At 55.5% G+C, this 21,521-nt stretch overlaps 1 protein-coding gene across 2 annotated transcripts; it reads left to right on the forward strand.

The window, feature by feature from the left end:
• The first annotated feature begins 206 nt into the window (after positions 1–206).
• LOC123393739 (SLAM family member 9-like) lies at positions 207–14,626 on the forward strand. 2 transcript variants are annotated; one of them, XM_045086677.1, is made up of 7 exons: positions 207–360; positions 5,415–5,807; positions 7,382–7,678; positions 9,200–9,329; positions 9,519–9,610; positions 9,871–10,005; positions 12,287–14,626. In XM_045086677.1, the coding sequence occupies exons 1-6, from the start codon at positions 288–290 to the stop codon at positions 9,873–9,875; spliced, it is 990 nt and encodes a 329-aa protein (XP_044942612.1). In that variant the 5' UTR covers positions 207–287; the 3' UTR covers positions 9,876–10,005; positions 12,287–14,626. The 2 variants fall into 2 exon arrangements, with proteins under 2 accessions (XP_044942612.1, XP_044942611.1); XM_045086676.1 differs by having other exon boundaries at positions 7,382–9,329.
• Positions 14,627–21,521: the final 6,895 nt, after the last annotated feature.

The following is a 21,521-nucleotide window of genomic DNA, read 5'->3' on the forward strand; positions in this document are numbered from 1 at the left end:
TCCTCTTAAATTCCTCATATCACAGAGATCCTATGATAATTGTCTTTCTCTGTGCAGTTGTGCCTGAGGCCCCCCTGCAGGTGCTGAGCTAACCTTGAGAGATCAGAGTGGGTTACTCTAGGCTGGACCGTGAGGTCCCAGAATGAGCAGTCGGCCCCACCCCTGGGGTGTGGAAGACCCTAAGGGCTCTTCTCAGTGATGCTTTTCCTCTTTTCTAGATTCTGCGCTCTGGTATTTCCTCTGCAACCTCACAGGCCCAGGCAGAGTCAGCAGGGAGGCGGCCGGCCATGGGCGCCTGCTCAGAAGACCCCCACCTGTGCGGGGCCTCCTGGCTCCTGCGATTCACCAGCCTCCTCCTCAGTGAGTGGCCCGGGCCCCCTGGGAGGGAGGCCACTGGGCGGGCAGGGAGGCAGGAGCTCCCGGGCTGGCTGGGGTCTGTGCTGAAGAACCAGACGGAGCAGCTCCGTGAGGACGGAGCACACGCGGTGCGCTGGGTCAGAGCCCCAGGGTGGACAGAGGGAGCAAAGGGAGCTTTGGGCTGAGGCCAGGCTGGGAACCCCGACCCGGCTGCCTGGAAGGAATCCGTTCCCCCTCCCAGGGGGGTGAGGCCGGGAGAGCCTGGAGCCTCCTGTGGAGAGGGATGGAGGAGACACAGGAGTGGCTCTGGGGGACCCGGGGTGCGGATGGGCACCCTGCCTGCCATGCTCGGGGACCGTAGCCTCAGCAGCTGCCGTGTGCAGGAGGCGCCAACCCAGAGCCCCTGTCTGAGCTGGAGGGGCCGCGCTAGTCTGGCTCCTTGGGCAAGATGAGGCCCCGAATCCAGTGACATTCTGTTTGCAAGGGAAGGACAGGAGCCCCCAGAATTCAAGGGTCTGCGCCCACCTGCCGTGTGTAGGGGTGAGCCCGGAACGGGAGACTGCTGACTGGGCTCTCAGTGGGGGTGACCTGGGGGTAAGGGAGGGAAGCAGACATGGCTCCAAAAAGGGAACTGAAAGACTGTTTTACGGAGAGCCCGGTTTTCTGGTTCTTACCTCATCTAAGACCATCTGCTTCTGCGTAACATTTTAAATAAGAACAAAGGAGAAAATACTGTGCTCTTGGGATTTTTGAATTCTGCAGACACCTGGAACGCTTTTATTGTCTGTAATGTTTGCTGTGAACACATCAGCCCCTCCGTGCCTGTAGGATTCTAGGAAATTTTTGGATATCAGAGCATTTGTAAATAGAGAGATAAATCATTAGAAAAAGAGCTTTGCAAGACCCTTTTAGTAGGGTAACTTCCCGTCAGCAACTGGTGGGCTTTCTCTTTTCACTTTCATTGAACTGGGGAAATATGAGATATTACCTTGAACGTCCTCCATAAACATCTGGATTGTAAAATGAAAAATGATAGAAAAAAGGAGGAAGGAATGAAGAAAGAAGGGGAAAGGAGGGAAGGAAAAGAGGCAGAAATGGACAAAATGTTACATTGATGGTTGAAAGTCAAGTTGCACGGAGCACTGGGTGTGGTGCAAAAATAATGAATACTGTTACGCTGAAAATAAATTTTAAAAAATTTTTTAAAAATAGGAAAAAAAAATGAAAGTTAAGTTTCATCTTATTTAAATAAACTCCGACTCTCTTGCTCACAGCCACCCCGTCCCTGACCTTCAGTCCCTCTTTGGGGTCAGCACGGTTTGCAGATCTGAGCACTGTCGCGCTTTCCTCCTGTCCTGCGTCCTGCGTGGGCTTCCAGCTTCCTCAAGCTGATGTTCACCGTCCAGCCTCTGGGCCGCTCCTCCCCTGCAGCCTGGGGGCTGAGCCTCCTCTCTCCCAGGTTCCCCCCTTTCCAGCAGGTGCAGGTTAACCCTCAGGTAGCCCCAGTCCCTTCCCTGCTAAAGCCCGCCAAGTACTTGAGTCTCCTCTCCCGGGGCAATATTTGGGGATGAGACTTCAGATCTGCTCGGAGGCCCACTGACCAGACAGCAGTGCTGGGAGGGAGGAACCCTGGGCAGGGCAGAGGAAGCTGGGGGAGGGCAGGAAGAGGGCCCGGGGAGGGCTGTAGGGCAGTTTCCTACAGGGGAGGCACTGGTCTGACAAAGTGGGAAGTCCCCAGGACTGATTCTGCAGTGGGTGAATCCAGAACAGTTTTCTCCTGAGGGAACCCCACCTCTCCGAAAGGTTCCCTCAATTTCCCTCCAGCTGTGACATCCTGGGATTGCGGGTCTCCCCCTGGACAGGACTGTCCTGTGGTTTCTCCGAGGCCTCTCCTCCATGTCTCCCTCCTGTCTGTCCTCATCGTGTGTCCTGACCGGGACGGACAGCCGGGGAGTCTGCTTGGGCCCCATCAGAACCCAGAGCCCAGGACCACCCGTGGTCACCTCCTCCGCCCTCCACGGGGGGAGGGATGCATCTTCGAGGCTCCCTGCAGTCCTCGGGCCTCCGCTGTCTCTGTCTCTGCTCCTGAGCAGGTGTGCACCCCGGTGTGCACGGCCCACTCCGAACAGTGAGCTGCCTCGGCCGAGGTTGGGGGGGTGGGGGGATGGAGCAGCCGCTCAGGAACAGCCTGACCGGAGCCATGCAGCAGCTGCCCATGGTCCGTAGAAACGCCGACCTCCATGAACCTGTCCCCTGGGGCAGACCACTCTGACACACACAGGGGCACTGAGAGCGACAGTGTGGGCTCAGAATTCCTGGGGAGCAGCAAACAGGCAGGTGCAGACCTGGGGGAAGATCTGCTGTCCCTCAGGGAGCCCCAGGCACCGTCCCCTTTTGGAACAAGGGCGGCTTCTCAGACTCGGGGCGGGCGTCCTGTGTGCACCACACTCTGCGTATTTGTACACGAGATGGGCCGTGGCCGTGGACTGGGTGGGGACGCGGGTGTGACCGGACACTGTCGTTCTGTGCATTAATTCTTGAGGAGCCGCCAGGCTCATTCACAGGAGAAATGTTCCTTAGATATAATGGGACATAATGTTCTCATCAGTCTGGCGAAGGGCAGAAAGCTTGATCACCGTGTGCCGGTGGGAACCTCAGCATTATTGGGGGGAGAGCGGTTGGGGTCACTCTCAGGAGGCGATGAGCAGGGTCTGTCCGAGGCTGAGATGGAGCTGCCTTTGGTCTAAGACCCACTAGTGGGTTATCCCAGTGTCTGCACACCCACAGGGACTGTCTACACCACCAAGTGTGATGTTCGCACACCCACGTGTGGCACATATGCAGCTGCCTGTGGTGTGTACACTCGTGTGCTGGATACGCGGTCATGTGCGACCTGTACACACACAAGTGTGGCATGTGTAGCCCAGCGAGTGCTGTAGACACACCTGTGTGTGATGCGTGCACACCTGAGAGCGATGTGTGTGTCCCCGTATGTGAGGTGCATGTGCCCACATGTTGTGTGCTCCATAACATGTTGTACATGCACCTGTGCGTGACACATATGCCCCGTGTATGACACATAGTCCCCGTGTATAACATGTGTGCTCTGTGGGTGACGTGTGTGTCTGTGTGTGCAACATGCATGATTCATGTGTGACACATGTGCCCCGTGTATAACACGTATGCCCCATGATGATGCACATGTACCTGTGTGACTTATGGGCATGGAACAGGACAGATATGCCCCTGCGTGTGACTCCGTACGTCCCTGTGTGCAGAGCCTCCAATCCCAGGCTGCTCATGGGACCTGATGGCAGGAACCAGAGCCACCTGACCTCCCGTCACACGTGGAGGGAACTAGAGCCCCACGTGCAGCCGGACAGCTGTTCATGAGACGTCCCCGTGTGCAGACGCAGGCTAGAGACTATGCTAGAATCCCTTCTGGTCCCAAGCCGTGCAGAGAAGGGGGGAGCAGAGCAGCGCAGGCGGTGTGGGGTCGTGCAGGTGGAGACATACATAGGCACCTGTCAGTGCAGAGACCCCCAAAGGAGGGACACACGGGAACCTGGAACAGCAGCAGCCTGTGGGAAGGGCAACACGGCAGTGGGGCTCAGAGGTCGGGGAGAAGCTGCATTTCCATGTCTAGTGCCCACCTTTACTAGAATGTGGAATCTGCTTAAAATCTAAGACAAAAGCTGCTGAGTGTGGCTGAAATGCAACTTTCTCACCTTGGAAAGGGCACGACACTCCACACCTGCCTGCGTCAGGGGGTATCCTGGGATCCCGAGATGCTCAGAATCAGACGAAGCAGTAAACGTAGGGAAACGGCCTCACGTTCATGGGGAGCCTGTGGTCTCCGGTGAGCGAGCGGCAGGTGGCCCAGGTACCTGTAAACTCCCCACAGCCCTAACACACTGGGGAGACGACAAGGAAGCAGTCACTGTGGGGCTTTCTCGTGTGTCGTCACATTTAATCCTTGCAGGAGCCCCGGGGACACACTCACATCCCGTCCTGGTGGTTCCCATGTGGGAGCTCCAGGCTTAGACACTTTAGGAAATAGCCCGGGCCCGCTCACCCAGTGAAGGGAAGATCTAGAATGTGACCCCAGGTGTGTCTCACCCCAGAGCTCACACCCTGTGACCTGCTGTCCAGGAGCCCAGGCAAGGCCCCAGGAGCCCTCACTGGGGCTACGTGGGGTGGGGGCTGCATTCCTGGGCTCCTGCCTCAGTTTCCTGGGCTGCCGAAACAGGACAGTGTAAACCCTTAAACAACACAATCTTTTTGTCTCCTGGTTCTGGAGGCTGAGCCCAAAATCAAGGTTTTGGCCAATTCGCTTTCTGAAGAGAGGGCTGGAGCACTGGGCTGTGGGACGCGTGGCACTTGTGTCCCGACGTGCTAGCGGGACTGGAGGGGTGCAGTATGGCTGCGCCCGACTCAGTGGAGCCTGTGGGAGCCGTGTCAGGACCCCACCCCTCCCTGGCTGTTGGCCAGAGCCTGCCCTCCGTCCCTCCCCATGGGGGTCTCTCCACGGGGCTGCCCACAAGATGGCAGTGGGCTTCGTCACAATGAGCAGGACACAGGGTGAAAACAAGATGGGGTCACACTCCTGTCGGACCCGCTGTCCCTGAGGGCCATCCACGATGTTAGCGACACTCTGCTCCTTAGAGGGGAGCCCTGGGGGCAGACCCCCTCCAAGGGCAGAGCTCACACAGCCTGTGGGCACGAGGGGTCTCTGCAGCCCCGTGAGAACCTGCCTCCTGCACAAATGCACTCGCTGTGGCGCCAAAAGGTGCTCGTGCTTCAGACCTGAGATCTCCTGACATTCGTCCTCTCGCTGTCAGGGGTCAGGACACTGCAGGAGAGCAAGTTCCCGTGACCTGTTCACGGGGACACTCCCCTGGGACCGGGAGGGATTCCAGCCTCGCCTCAAATTCATGGCATCTCCTGTCTTCCCAGTAAAGGGGGCACACGGGATGGAATTCAGGAAGATGGGCTCTAGGGTTTCCTCCTTTATTCCTAATGAAAACCACCATTGTTTTCTGTGTCCTATGGCCTAGGTGTCTGCAGCGCTGTGACCCAGAGTCCTGGAGCCCGTGGGTCTGCCGTGGACGATTCTGGAAACCCTGTTCCTCTGAAGGGGACTCTGGGAGCTTCTGTGTTGTTTCACATGATCAAAAATCCGTATTTACCTCCAGGAGCCAAGCTGGAGAGTATTACTTGGGGCATTATAAATCAAAAAATGTACACACCCGTACTCCAAGTCAGTCCCGGGTTAGATGGTCCACGATGGCTCAACTGCCAGGAGAAGTTCAAGAAGAGGGTCCATGTGGTCAACACAACGACCCTGAGGATTGACAACCTGACCCTTGAGGACAGTGGGCTGTACCGGGCTCAAGAGTCCTATATGAGAGGAAGACAGTATGACCAGGATTTCCACCTGACGGTCTACGGTACGTGGCGGCCCCTCCCCCAGCCCCACAGCTGACCCCCTTCCTCTGTCCCCGGGAGCGTCCGAGCGCCCCGCTTGCAGGATTCCTTCCAGACCGCAGCCTTCGGACTCGATCTTCTCCCCAGAAATCCGATGCTGTGAGGTCAGCACAAGTGCAGGCAGAGCTGAGACTCACACCAGGGACGAGTCACGTCTGTGCTTCAGGAGGGAACACGGAATGGGGAGAAACGGGGATTTTGCCGGAACACTCGTTGTCCCCGTAGGACTCAGGGTCCTTGGTGGGACTCTTATTATCTAGTGTTCCTGTAACAGGTGACAGCACCTCAGTGGCTGACCACACCACCCCCTGGGGTCCTCCTGGGCTGTAGGGCGGGAGTCAGACCCCAGAGCCTCTGCCATGAGGTCCAGGTGTCAGCGGGGCTGTGCTCCTCTCTGCAGGGTCCGGGGAGAATCCACTTCTGCTCCTGTCCCCCCTTCTAGTGGCTATCACATCTCCTGGACCATGGCCCATTCCTCTCCCTTCCCAGGTGGCACTGGTGGGGTGAGTCCCTGGCACCGTGTCCCTCCCACCTCCTCTCCTGCCTCCTCCGACTTGTGAGGACCCTGTGATCACACGGAGCTTGTCTGGGGAATCCAGACCATCTCTAGTTTAGGATCAGCTGGTTTTCAGCCTCAGTTCCCCTTTGCCCTGGAACCTAAGACAGCTGCGGGCTCTGAAGGTCAGCACATGGCCATGGTTGGGGGACACTCGTCACCTAGCGGGATCCGGAATCCTGCACGTGTGGTTCGCCCCGTCCCCTCGTCCTTCTCAGTCCAGCCGAGTCAGCTCACTCACGGACTGCACGGTCCCCCTCTGAACCCCCACGGATGGAGAATTCACAGGGTAGCCCTTCCTCAGACCCTCAGGGAGCAGCTCGCTCTGTGTGCACCTCTCCCCCCTGCACAGGGAGACGTCCTGCCCCAGAGAGAGAGGGGCCTTTGCAGATTCAGGTCCTGGAGATTTCCAGGTAGACTCTCAGACTGTCCCTTGTCTTCCTGCTAGACCCCAAGTTCAGTGCATATTACAAAAATTGGGGTGGCCTTTCCTAGGAACCACCACCATGTCCCCCACTGTGGTCTTTCCTCGATTAGCCTGGGACCAATCTCTGGGCTCCCAGAGCTGGCCGGTGGCCATCCGCACCACGGGCTGTGTGATCCCGAGAATTATCTGAGCAGGAGTAGAGCCGGGGCCTGGACCAGGACAAATCCTTGTGTTTTACACTTAACCATCCTGTAGGGGACGCATCACTTTCTTGGAGTTCATGGTTTTCAGGCAGATGACTCCAGCATTTAATTTCTCAAGGGAGATTTGTAAGACGTGCTCAGTCTAGCGAAATCGCATAGAGCTGAACTCAGTGGCTCCCTTCCTTACTGGCACCTGCTGTTTATTTGGGTCAATTCTCTTGTTATCTGTAAAATGCAATCAGTGTCCTTAGGGGGAGGAAGCCAGAGCGTCAGGGAGAATCCGCAGGAGGAAGCAGGAGCCGTGATGTTCTACACTCACCTGAGACTGTCCTCTTGTCCCTCCCAACCCAGAGCCTGTTCCCCGTCCCCAGATCCGGGCCACAGTTGTGTCCCCCATACCAGGCTGGTGCAACCTCACCATGGAGTGTAACACCACAGAAACCAGGGAGGACCTGACCGTGTCCTGGGAGAGTGAGGGTCTCCCCAGGGACCTGGAGCAGAGACCGGCCCCAGGACCAGCCCCCAACCCCTGGACACTGGTTGTGAACCTGCCCCTGAGCCAGCCCAGCCCCAGCCTCACTTGTGTGGTCAGCAACCAGGGGGACAAGAAAACTGTCACCCTGGATCTTGGGGACCTCTGTGATCATGGTGAGTGCACCTGCCAGAGGGGAGGGACATTCTTGGGGTCAGGGAAACCTGGGTCAGGGTTCTCAGCTTTTTCCCCCCACATTTATATCACCCCGGCCTACCTGGCCACCCCATCCAGGACTCTGGCAGGAATATCCAACCTGCGTCTGCCCTTTGGGGTCTCTCCCTGTGCTGCTCTCCAGCCCTCACCCCTGCTGGTCCAGGCGGCAGCCAGCAGGTACCTCTCCCCGCCCTCATCCATCACCATGAGTGTGTCCACGGTGGCTTTCAGGAAAAGCGAGTTGGGGATATCGGTGGTCTGTGCCATCTGAGGGGTCTGAGCAGTGATTCCTGCAGGATTCAGGGTTCAGGGCTCCTCTGCCCATTTCTGGTCTCACGGACACATGTCACCCACCTGCTGGCTTGCATTCCCAATGTGTCCCGCTCTCCTCCACTGCCAGCCTCCGCTCAGGCCCCTCCCTCTGCCCTCAGCCCTTCCAAGTCAGGAGTCCCCCACTCCCCACTTACTCCCATCCAGGGACCCCCTCCCTGAAGCTGACTCTGGGGGCCTGTGACCCGGGCAGTCCCACAGGGCCACGTGCTGGGGGCAGTCCCAGCATGAACAGAGTTTGCACAGGGCTCTGCAGCCTTGATGGCTCAGGGCCCTGCAGGAGCTGCTGCTGTCCTGCCCTCACACCTCGTCTCCTCTAAGGAGTGGTCAGTGTCCCCACCCTGGGAGCTGATGCTCTGGCCCAGGATTAGTGTCCTGTGCAGGCTGAACCCCTGGAGGGCAGGGGCCATGTCTGCTGCTCCTTGGAATGCTTGTCCTAGGCTTAGCCTTGGGCCATTTGCTCACAGTCACTGTATCCCTAAATGAATGAATGACCTGGTTCCCTGTGATTCCCCTCACCCCTTCACCCACTCCTCCACCAGCTGATGGGAGACCTACTGCCTCCATATCCATGATCCCAGAGGAAGCTCATGGCTCACCGACCCGCTGGGCCCTCTGGAAACAGGCTCCTGCCTCCCTCTCATCCTCCCACCTGGCTCCCCCTACCTTGTCCCTCTCTGGCCTGCCCCAGTGGGTTCCAGCAGCTCCCAAGTTTGGGGAGCTGTCACAGCCATTCCTGGTCATGGCTCTGCACCCTGGCATGCCTCACCCTGAATATCGGGCAATCTCCTACTCCTCCCTCAATACCAGGTTTACCCATCACCTCCTCCAGGAGGCCTTCCCTGATGACCTGGGTACAGGCTGTAGCTCTAGTGCCCTGGGATGGCTCTGGCTGGCTGCTTCTGGCATGTGTCAGCCCTCCCCCTGCTGAGGGGCTCCTCAAGGGCGGGCACCATGTCCTGCTCCTCTCAGCACCCGGGCCCCAAGCAGGAGCTCAGGAACGGGCTGAGTGAGAGCCTCTGCCATGCTCCTCCCTGTTGAGCTTCTGACCAGGTCCCTTCAGAGTCTCCATGTGCCTGGCAATGGGCGTCCTCAGTTCTCTGTCGCCTTAACCTTCCTCACTCTCTGTGTGATGGAAACATATCCACAAGGACAGACCAGTGCTGCCCATTTGCGAAACATCCTGGTGTCTGTTGTGGTCGTGCTGCTGATCCTTGGAGCTGGGCTGTACCTTTGGAAGAAACGTGGGAATAAGAAGACCAAAGAGCCTGGGACAGGCAGGTAGCCCTTCTTCTTGTGGCCAAGACTTCCCTCCCCTACTATACCTTGAATTCTCTTTCCTCCTGCATTTTGCTGCTCAGGGATTGTCCCTGCAGGAGGCTGGCAGGTGTGGCCATGGTCATGGGGGTCATGGAGGGGGAGGGGACAGGTTCCAGGCTGAGACTCAACGTCCATCTGTGTGTGACTCAGGGGCAGGATCACAGGAGGAGTCCAGGGACCCGGATGGTGGCATCCACTATGCAGAGCTAAGCCATCAGGAGTCTGGAGACCACAGGGACAAGGTGAAGCTGGGAGAAGAGGCAGCCTGGGTTGTCCCAAGTCCCTCTATGCCTGGGTGTGTGCCTTCGATCCCAGTCATCTGCTGGCTTTTGTCTCCGTGTATCTGTAACCCTTTCCAGACAATACAGTATTAACTTAAGAACTTTCTCCTGGGGTCCATGCAGTGCTGGGTGCTGGGGAGGGGTCATGTCAGTAGCCCTGGATCTCCGTGGGTCCCTCTGCATCCCTCAGCTGTTCCAGGAACCCTCCGTCTGCATTGCAGGGTAGGGGAGAACCACATCTAGAAGAGGAGAACTCTCTCACTACTGTCTACAGTGAGGTCCGCAGGCCAGGCCAGGACATGACCATGATTTAATGGGAAGAAGCAGGAGAATCCCACCCTGGGGACCCCTGTCTCGTGAGTATGACGCCCGCAGCTCTGGCCCTGCCTCTTCCACCTCCGATGGCTCTGAGCAGGGACTAGATGGATCCAGCAATTCTTTCTGTGCTAAATCCTTGTGCACAAGCTCCCTGTGAGACACACACACTGGTTAACGCAGGGGAAACTGAGTAAAATTGGTCCAAACCTGTTCCAGGACCACTCAGCCTCTGCTACATGGCAACCCTAGTCGGCCCCCCTGTCCCTCTCATCTATACGACATCAAACTGGCTTTCAGACCCTCAGCCTCTGAGACAAATCATGGAGAATTCACAGCATCCCACCTGGACCCGTCTTGAGCACCCCAGCCGTCAGTCCTGCATGGAGAGCTCTTTACAGACAACATGAATTTGTAATTGTCCGCGCTTGTTGGAGACTGGCTCTGTGACACAATGTGCACATTTTGTTTGTAGGGAATATGGAAGAAGTTCTCTTGAGTCCTAGAAAAAGAAAAATACTGTAAGGTCCCCTCTTGATAAAGGACACACTTTCTCTCCTTCTATGCTCCACCATCATTCCCCCATGTGACAAAACTGCCTGCTGTTGGCCCAAATTAGTAATTCAAGCAGTGAAAAGTGGGTGTCAAATGCTCCATCCTCTCCATCTCACAGCTGAGCCGGGAAATCCAGTGGAAGCAGGTAGATCCCCTCAGATCAGAGGAAAGTAGAGAAACTTCTCATCCTAAAACCTCAGTGTCTGCACAGGAGTGCGCGCGCGTGCGCACACACACACACACACACACCAGCCTCCAGCCATGCAGCTGTCTGGTCAGAACTAGGGCTGTCCCACAAACACGCAGATCACAGTAGAAAGGAGGACTCGAAGTATCAGAGAACACTGTCCCATCAGGGTAGCTGCCAGAGCACGGCTGTGTCCCTGAGTCGTGTGGTCCGTTTCTGAGCTCAGCTCTGTTCCCTTCCGGGTCCCTACAACTCACTTGCTGGTGGGCGGGGAGCAGGGAGAAACCACGTCCCGGGCGCTGGGAAGCAGGAACTCCGGCAGGTGGTGACGCTGTTATTAGCCACACCGCACACGGTGGGTGACAGACGTTTGACGTGATTCCTATCCTCAGTGCAGCCCGGACAGTGCGGGGGTGAGGACTGGAGGTGAGTGAATGAGGCCACGGTACCCCCCAGAACCACGCGGGGCTCCCTGCCCCCCCGTCCCACCCTCTCACCCATGCCGTGGGCCTGGACTGGATGACTGTCCGCGTCTGCAGACCTCTCGGGAGCCTGAGTGCGCTCCCGGGACCCGGAGCACCGACCTCTAAATCTGTGTTCAAATCCCGACGAGTGTCATGACAGTCCCTGCCCTCCCTGTGACCTTGGAGCCTGCAGTCGTCGTGAGCTCACCTACTGTTCTTAGGAATTTCCTGTAGAAACTCTGGGATTTTCTGTCAGACACACATATAAACAGTGTCCATAATAAACACTAGTTTTCTCTTTCCCTTTCCAATCTGTATGTTATTTTATTTCCTTTTCTTGTCTTATCACACTGGTCAGACTTCCAGGGGATACTGCACAGCGGTGCTGAGAACAGTCAGCCGTGCTTCCTTCCCAGTATTCAGGGAAAAGCTAGTTTTCCACCACTAAGGATGCTATTAAGTGTAGGGTTTTTTGTAAATACGTTTTATTAGATTCATCAGTTTTATTTTCTCTGCTCTTGTCTTTCTTATTTTCTTTTTTCAAATTACTCTGGGTTTATTTTGCTCTTGTATTTCTAGATATAAAAGGTAAATGCTTTAACTATTAATTTGAGCATTTCTTCTTCTGTAATATCTGCCTCTCATAATATCTATTTCCCTATAGGCACTGGGTTAGCTTCTGGTCACACACTTTGATATCTTGTATTTTTCATTTCCATTCACTTCAAATATTTAAAAATTTTTCTCAAGACTTCCTCTTTGACCTATGGGTTATACAGAAATCTTTCTTAATTTCTAAGTGGAAATTTTTCTGTAGTTTGGGATATTAAATTCAATTCTAATTCTATTGTGATCAAAGAAATACGTTATTTCAAATCCTTAAACGCCGTCAGGTTAGTGTTATGACGCAGGACAGGATGTTGTATGGGGAGGCTCCTGAGTGCACTTGAAAGGAATGTGAGGTCTGCTGCTGGGGTTGAACGTTCTCTAAATGTCAGTGAGGTCGCGTGGGCTCAGGGTCGTGTTCGCTGGCTGTCTTCTTGCTGATTGTCCATGCGGAGAGCGGGTGCTCGGCTCTCTGACCGTGACAGTGGACTCACGTGCTTCTCCTTTCAGTTCTGTCAGCTCCTGCGTCATGGGTCCAGTGCTCTGCTGTTAGGAGCTCACGCACCTGGGGTTCTCCTCACTTCCTGCGGAGTTGGCCTTCCGTCATTCTGCACCACTCTTCACCCGGGAAACAATCCTTGCTCTGACGTCTACTCTCTCTGACGTTTACCTGCCCATCAAAGTGTCTTTGGATTCATGTTCGTGTGTTGTCATCATTCATCTCATGTGTCAAAGTGGCTGGGCCCCTAGTGCCAAGACTTGTGGTCAAGTATTATTCCAGAGTTTTCTAGGAGGAGATTTGGGATGAGATACACTTAAATGGATGAACTTTGAGTAGAGCAGACTGCCCTCCACATTGTGAGTGGGCCTCACCCCCATCAGTTGAAACCTGAGTGAGAGCAAAGACTGACCTCCCCTGAGCAAGGGAGAATTCGACAGCACACGGCCATCAGACTGGAACTGGGGTATTGTCTCGTCCTTGTGTCTCCTCCTGACGACCTTGGACTTGAACCCCAGCAGCAGATCTTCCCTGCATCTCAGCCTGGCTCACCCTCCCCTGCAGACCTGACTCACCAGCCTCTATAACAGTGTGAGCCATTCCTTACAGTGCATCTCTCTGGATCTATAAGCGTCCTTACTGCTGGTTCCTGCAGAATCCTGACTACTACCCATAGCACTTCTCTTCCTATCCCCTTCCTGCTAACCCAGCTCCATCAGCACAGACTGGGATAGAGTTCCAGAGTGACCTGAGCCCTTGGGTCCTGCGTCCAGTCTCCTGTCTGAGCAGCACCCATCTGAGTGCTCCCTGACCTTCCTCTGCCTGCTCCTGTTCCTACCCCATCCCAGCACCCACACTGAATGGCCCCACAGAAACCACATCACCTACTGTCCACACCGAGCTTTGGTTTCCCCATTGGCTGATTTTCCTGAGATCGTCTCTCTCACCCTCACTTCTTCTTACCCCTTCTCCCACTGTCAGTGACTGGACCGGGGTGTGTCCTGCTTCCCATGTTGTCACAGGGACACATCCAGCATGAGGAGACTCATAGGGAGCCTTCTGTCCCTAGAAGACCTCAGCAGGTGCATGAACACCACACCCAGACCTGGATGCAGAGGTGTGAGGGAGGAGCCGAGCAGTGATGCCTGGACAGGTCTGTCCTTCCAGCTCCTCTGAGCTTCTCGGGACAAGAAGAAGGTCACACAGGATATCAGCGCTGCTAATCAGAACAGATTTTCCTTGTAGAAGTTTTTTAGTAAAATGTCGTTTCCAACAGTAAATTGCCAGCCAGGAAGGAGAGAAATGTTGACAGACAGTGGTCCAGCTATGGCATGACTCTTCATTTGCTGCACAGTCAGAGGCAGGAGAGGAAGCATTGAGTACACTGGAGGTGACAAGTCCCAGAGAAGGCACTGGACACATGGTCTCCGAGTGGTCCAGCCCTGACTGTCCATGTTAGAGGGTTGCAGGAAGGGAAACTGAATGGCTCCATGATGCAGAAGACAAAATCCGGTGGATGGGACCTGAGATGTCCATAAATCTCTCAGTGGATCTCATTCCTTCTACTGCCCCATCCAGGTGGAGTGGAGAGGGACCCAGGTGTCTCTGGCCCCTCTACTCCCTCGGCCATCTCACCCCTTCCAAACCTCCACAATCATGGGTATTAGTGGGAAAGACCAGACTCTGGGTCCTGGTCAACTCTCCTCCTGGGGCAACTCTCCAACACTGTAGAGTTCCCGCTTTCCTGATTTGTTTGGCAAAAGGGAGCAGATGGAGTCTGCGTGAGGAACAGCCTCTCCTCTCCTCTCCCTCTTCCCTTTCTCAACTGCTCCCTGTGCTGCTCACAAATGCTGCTCGTGCTCATGGGGGTCCTTCATTTCCGTGTAATTTCTCCCTCACGAGCCTGCAGGCAGCCTGAGGGCATAGCATCTCCTTGTTCTCTGTCCCATCACCTGTGACGTGGACAGAGCTGTTTCCTGGTTCCTGTTCAATACTTGTTGGTGGGTATAAGGGCATACTTAATCAGAGGGAGCCATTTTGTTGTTTATGCAGTAAACTTAGATTGACCCTGCCCCCCCGCAAAGGAACTTACTTGCAAAGCCCAGATACAAGGGTGGGTCAGGCCAGGTGGAGACATCCAATCAGTGGGGCGCCCATACCATCTCCCTAGTTACTGGCCCCAGGTAGCAAAGCCCAGATACAAGGGTGGGTAGAGACATCCAATCAGTGGGGCACACATATATCTACTAGGGTGAATTGTAATTCAATTGACCGCCCATGTGTGACCTAACATAACTGTGCAGTTTTCTCTGTGTATTGCAATCTCATTGGCCACCGGTGTATAGCCCGGCTAAACTACCTCTATAAAAGTTAGTCTGTGAGGCTGGGAGGGGTCACCTCTTTGCAAGAGATGCCCCTGACTGGTCAGTTTGATTCTCGATGTTTGGCGTGAAATAAAGCTTTGCTTGACCTTTGCTTTGTATCAGTCTCGCTCCTTTGATTATGGACCCTAAGAGTGGGAGATGAGAAACATTTGCTCTGAAATCATTGGTCCTTCATCTGGGCTGCTAGGGGAGCCCACACAAACCCCCATGTCAGGTCACATGGAGTTGAGTGTCATTGTCCCTGCAGATGACTTACCCTGAGCTGCCCACGTGGTTCTGCCAAGACAAGCTCCAGGGTCTCCTATGACTGGACCCTCTCAGGGTGCATCCAGCCACGGGAACTCAGCTGTGCTGGGTCATAGCTGCGAGGATCATGTCTCACTCCGTCTGCCCTCATGCTGACCTCCATGGGGACTCCATCACCTTGATGTGACCAAGTGAGAAGGAAGTAGCAGGTATACTAGATGTCCCAACACAAAAAAAAAAGGTACCAGAAATGGATTACAAATCCCAAAAAAAATCAAGTGTCATGACAACATGATAAAGTTTCTCGTTGTCCAGTCATTTTGAGAAACATCAGCATACTCCTTCAGTTATTTAAGTTTTGGTTTATCTAAAGTTCTAGGTTTAGATATTTATTCTCTGTATCATTGTTTGTTTTCCACATTTTATACACTAAATATGGATTCTTCTCATCAGAGAAAACTCTTATTATTCAAATCTGCATGCCTGTCGTTCATCAGGCAATTTGAGTCCAGTGGTGTGTCCAAGGATTCAAAGAAATGAGGGACCCTGGGGGACACAAGTTGACCTGGTCACAATGCCTAGGTGGGGGATAGATCAGAGTGGAAGCTCCAGGGTGGGCGTTGCCGGGGTTCAGGTGGCAGGTGTGAGGGAGGGTGGTGGGCAGCAGAACTATGTGGACAGCAGGGGTTTTTCTGGTATCTACACTCTGATTTCTCCAGAGTCTTGAGGGTTGAGGGAGGGAATGGGGGAACCAGGGCCTGTCTGGGATGCCCTCACATTCCCGAGGATGGGGAAACCACCCTCAAACCTCTCTTAGGGACGACAGGTCTTTGCCCTGCTCTGGGGGCCGAGGCTGAAATCACCAGTAGCTCAGAGTCTCACTTTCCAGATCCTGCTTTGTCGGCGGAGCTCTGACTACAGTCTCAGGCCCTTGTGTGCACCCCTCCCACCCCACAGGCTGCTTGAGTCCCAGCTCCCAGCTGAGGAGGACGTGTATTGTGAGTGAGGGGCCAGGACAATGTCTCTGCATTAGTGACACCGTTTGCAGGCAGGGGTGAGGGGCAGTGTAAGGGGACAGTCCCTTTCTATTTGTTGGTGACCTTTCCGTGTGGTTAGAACCATTTTTAGTCTCCTATGGGGGTATGCTACAGGCAGCCTCTTGTGAAACAGGCTCTGACTTGGTGGCCTGGACCCGCTCATGTTCTGCTCATGTCACGGTGCAGAGAAGGGCTGGGGCTCTGCAGTCAGACCCAGTGGGTCACTCATTCTGCTTCTGCCCCATATTGGTGGGAAGATTCTTATTGTGTTCCCAGAGAGTTAGCTTACTCTCCTGGGCCCCCAACCCCCTTCCCTCCACACAAACATGGACACTGAGGGAACTTTTCTTTATAAAAGCTCAGGTCGCTCTCGCCTATTAGTGAGAGAAGTCGCACCACCACGGTCATTACCCAAGCCAAGGGCGGGAGCACAGGGCGCGCAGAAAGAGACGGATCAGGTGCAGGAGCCCGAGAGATGGTCGTTCCTACAGCTCAACGCATGAATGCAAATTGAGAATTCTGGCCACCCCGTTTGCCTGTCAAATGAACACATTTGTGTCTGCGGTTTTGAGAGTCCCGAGTGCAGTGACAGGGCGGGGACAGGCTCTCTCCTGTCTCCCTAGCAGCTGTATAAGAAGAAAAAGCTCCTGGTGGTCCCTGTGATGTGTCAGAGACCCTGAGCCATTTCATACGCTAATGCCTAGGGTCCCGCCAAATCTGTATTTCTTTCCTCTTCTACCCACAAATGCTGGGATTTCCTGATTCGGGTCCTGGGGCATGCCGGGTGGGTAAGCAGGCAGGAAGCTCTGCGGGGGTTCTTCTTGGAGACGCAGGTGGTCCAGGCTTCCCCTCTATGTCCCCGGAGCTCTGCCACTGTTGAGCCTGCACAATGTCTCTCCCCAAGCTCAGAGAGCCATGAGCGTGGCAGCGGGAGGATAGTCCTGGAAGCCACCTGTGCCCCCAGCAGACCCATGTGTGTTCTCTGGGCTGCCCAGCAACCACGCTGGCCGGACATGCCCCAGAGAAGGGGGGCAGGTGTCCCTGCCTCAGGCACAGGGACGTCACCTTACCTGCTGCCAGAGCCAGGCTGCCCAGAGTCCCCCATGCTGGGAGAGGACAGGGGTTTAGCTGGGCCTGGTGGTTCTCCCAGGGATGTCCTTTCTGTCCTTCAACACTGACAAATAAGACTCTTTCCTGGGAACACGACTTGGAGTCAGGCAGATTTGGGCAGGAATGGCTTCATGACGAACTCGTTTTTATAAACAATCGAAATTATCTGATCCAAGTTCACTTCTACTTCTTTTTCAAAAGGATGATTTTTAAAACAGTCAAAGGATATTGTATCACACTGCCATATATAAGTGTAGGTCTCTGCAAGTCCGTGAGGGACACTGTCGTGGACGGATGTCTGCACGTGTCCTCGAGGCAGGACACAGGACCGTGGGCAGAAGCCACCAGAGTGCAGAGCTCCTCCCAGACTCTCATAGGATTGGATTCAGTCCTCTTCCTGTGTGTTTTGTGTCTTCCAGAAGGGCACTGGGAGCGTGACCACCGGGAACCTGGAGCCTATAAGGACTGTGGCACCGTCTTTCTAGTGGTTTTTCCCAGGCTTCCCGGAATCAGAACTCCATCTCCTTGTTCCTAGTAAAGAGTCTGTCCTGCAGTCTGGGAGAAACCCCTCCGCAAATTGGTTCAATATGAGTGAGAAAGACAGACAGACAGACAGACAGACAGGAGTGGGGCGGCTCGCAGACCCTCAGGTGCGCAGGTCACCAGTCCTGCTGGGTGAGCTCCTGCCTCCGTCTTCACTGCACAGTTGGTCTCTGGAAATTCCCTCAGTCCCAGCTTTTCCAGAGGCCTGGCCACTTGCCGTCTCTTTGATCATGTGGTTCCTGTTCACACCCCAGCATCGCTGTGGGGATCCCGCTGTCCCCCACTTCAAGGTGATTTGTCTGAAAGATAAACCCCTGAGTCCGGGGGGGCCGAGCACGCACAGGATCTCGCCTCTGCCGTCTTTCCCCTCCGCCTCCCAAAAGCCCAAGTTCCCAAAAGATGAAATTAGAATCAGGAAATGACCATAAATACAAAGGAACTGAAACAAAATTTAACTTTGGTGAACCTTATACAGATACACCGAACCCTCAGGTGAGAGGGCGATTCTCTGGGAAGCTCATCTGCCGCGAGGACCCCAGAGGGGAAAGAGCGTCGGAGCGGGTAAGCCTCTGCTTGGGAGCAACTCGCTGCCGTGTGTCTTCCTCAGCCCCAGACCCCCCCACACCGCGGCTGACCCTGGATGGGGGGTCATTCCCCACACCAGGCACCTTTGTGGTTCTTGCATCCCTACTCGGTGTCCTAGAGTCTCAAGCAGTCCTGACGCCGTGTCCCTGCAGCTCAGGCCAGACCCCACGGGGTAGGGTTCGAGGTCTCTGCACCGGCACTGGCACTGGGACGCCAGGCAAGCTGTGGTCTGTGCCTCTGTGCACCTGCCGTGACTGGCAGGTTCCCATGAGCTGCTTGTCTGGTTGGTTATTTGCTGGAGCAGCTCACGCGACAACGGGGACTCAGTCCCTTCCAGCCTAGAGCTTGGTTTGCAGAACGAGCCGGTGACAGAGGGGCCGAGAATGAGGCATGTGGGGAGGGGTGCGGAGCTGCCTTCCCTCTAGGTGAGCCCTTCCCCCACAGCGCCTGTGTGTTCTCCCACCCAGAAGCCCTTTGAGCCCCGATCTTTTGGGGTTTTCTGGAGACATCGTTACATGGGTACCGCTGATTAAATCCTTGACCACTGGGGACTGGGGAACTCGTGCTCCAGCCCTTCTCCCTCCCCAATGGTCAGTGAGTGGGTCCCTAAGTTCCCACCTGCTAACAGGGTTCACACCTCAGCAGCCGGCCCTTGACCTTGGCAGTTTTCCCAAAGTTATGTCGTTACCACAACTTCAGGGGCGGCTGTAGGGGCTTGTCGTGAACAACCCGACACCCAATCCACCTTCACGGCTCTGGCCCGATTGCAGGAACTGGGAGCCATCCTGAATATAACAAGACATGCCCCTGGGTTCCCATATAGGACCTGACCAGATTCCGGGGTCTGCGTGCCTGGGATAGTGCAGGAAGACTGACACCTGCTTCTGTTATGAGTCACAAGAGAGGATTACATTATTGTCCAAATAATGACATTGTCTAGGACCCACTCTGAATTTTTTAGTATAATTATAATTAGTTATTTTCCTCCTCTGGCTCTGTGGCCGCACACTCAGCAGGTGTCCCCAGCGGCTCCTTCTCCGTCTCTCTTTCTGACCCTCCTCCTCTGCTGGTCAGTGCCAGGCCCTCGGCTCTCCCCTGGCCATATTTCCTCCCTCGTGACTTTAGAGACCCCCAGGGCTCTCAGCAGCCCGGCCATGCTGAGGCAGCAGCTCCAGCCCTGACGGGACCCCCACCCCGACTGCCTGATGAACTTCTGCTCTCAAAGCCAAGTGACCATGCGGAGCGCTGAGTGCCCGGCTCCTGCCTCCCCGCCCCCACACCAGCTCCTCCCTGGGCTTTCTCGATACCTGCAGCTCAGGAACGTCACAGCGTCCTACAGCTGCTTCAGCCGAACTCCTGGAAGTCACCTTGCATTCTCTTTGCCTCCCCTCTGGGGTCCGAGCACCAGTGAGCCCTGGTTCCCAGGTCCCTCCCCTTCTCTCCCATGGCAGGCCTCTCTCCCTGCACCTGCGCCAGGACCTCCTCCGGGAGCTCCCTCATCCTGGTCTGGTCCGTGTTATTTCACCGCATTTAGAAAGTTCTTCAAGTGCTTTGTACATAGTGTTTCCCTATAATTTTCAGTGTTGTTCTTATCCGTGTTTATGCCTTGATCCTCAGTCCTAATGACAATTACGTAGAACTGCAACCTTTGTTCAGACCTCGGTATTCTGCTTCTGGTTGGGGTTGATGTTTCTACATCAACTTTTGATGCTGCTGATTGACCTCCTTCGTCATTGTCATCGTGCACAGAAGTCAGGACGACGTCTGCTGGCTGCCAGCGTCCGGCTTGGCTGCCACAGGCTGAAGCAGGTGGGGTCTTGCTCTGGAACAGGAAGTCAGGCGACAGCAGAGGCTGGGGTCAGGCTGTCTGCTCAGCGGGGTGCCGGGCTCCCGGGCTGCCCCATCTTTCTGCTCCACCGTCCTGGGCGCTGGGTCTTGTCCTCCTGCTTCGTCCTCATGGTCCCGGACGGCTCTGTCTGCAGACACCAGCCCACACAGAAGATGGCCAACGAGAGAAGGACGAAGGCCAAAGTTGTTTTGTCATAAGACTCTGACTTTCCAGGACTGAAGACCCTTCCTTCCATCCAGCACAATTCCCCTACCTCAATGGTCAGTCCTGGGTCAGTCCTGGGGAAGACTGGACCCCAGCTCTGAGCTCTCTGCGGTCCGAGCAGGGGAGGCCAGGACAGACAGGGCCGTGGGGCTGAGTGTGCAGGGAGCTGCGTGCCAAGCTGGCCAGGGGCTGTCCGTGTCAGGGCAACCTGGGCTCTTGCCTCCCCTCTCGTCTGTGGGGGGCCTGTCCCCCAGAGAGAAATATTCTTCTCCAGGAAGCATGCATTTGGGCCGCTAACCCTGGGACCCTGCAGTGTTTTGGTTTGGATTTTCTGGTTTGCTTTCTGACGTTTCTCCAGCTCCATATCGGTTGTTCGGTCCGTAGGAACTTACCCCTCTCTGTGTGGTCTGCTTAGCGTGTTCTATGTGAACCTGGATTGGGTTTGTTGTGAGCGTTGTGACAGCTGCCCTCATGTTGTCGACGTGTCCCTTGTTGATGGATTCCAGTCTCTTGCTGTTCCCCTTCCTGCCCTGTTTCCTGTCCCTGGGCTGCTCCAGCTCCCGGGATGACAGTGCTCAGGAGCCTCTGGGTGGAGGATCCTCCCCCTCCCCCGCAAGGGTCTGTGTTTCTGCCTCCCCATAGCCTGTGCGCCCCCTAGGACAGCGACTCAACTTCCCCACGTGCTGCATACAGTAGGCGCTCATGACCTGTGTGTGCAGGTGAGCTGAGGTGGGAGGGCTCCTCTGCAGGAGTCTCTAGCGGCAATTCGGACCTCGGCCGCCAGGTGGCGCGGGTGCCTGAGCTCAAGGCCTGGAGGGGGGATGCTCAGGCAGGCTTGGGGGGCACAGGGGCTGCCCATGGTGGGTGCCGCGGAGCCTCTCCCTTTGCTCCCAGACCCACTACAGGGCTAGGTCGGGGTGGGGGCGCCAGAAAAACGCAGGGGCTGGCAGGTCGACAGGGGGCCCTGGTACAGACACGAAGGTGCGGCCAGGAATCGGGGATTAGGAGCCCAAACTGGAAGGCAGGAGCCCAGGGGAGTGATCTGGGGTGAGGTCCTGATGTAGGAGCGTGCAGATTCTGGGTCAATGTTCTTTGGGGCCGGGATTGGGGTGGGTTACCTTTGGGAATGGGAAGCCTGCGAGATCCTGAATGTGAGATCTAAGCTCTAGATCCGGGTGTCTGGAGTGAAACAGCCTCAGGAGGAGAGAGGGCCCCTGTCGCCCCCCAACATGAGATAGACCCCAAGACGTGAAATCAAATATCCAAGAGGGGAGGTGGGATAGGGTCC

The sequence above is a fragment of the Mustela putorius genome, unplaced genomic scaffold (genome assembly GCF_011764305.1).
Source record: "Mustela putorius furo isolate JIRA1106 unplaced genomic scaffold, ASM1176430v1.1 tig00000997_pilon_pilon_pilon, whole genome shotgun sequence".
In the NCBI taxonomy this organism is placed as follows: Eukaryota; Metazoa; Chordata; class Mammalia; order Carnivora; family Mustelidae; genus Mustela; species Mustela putorius.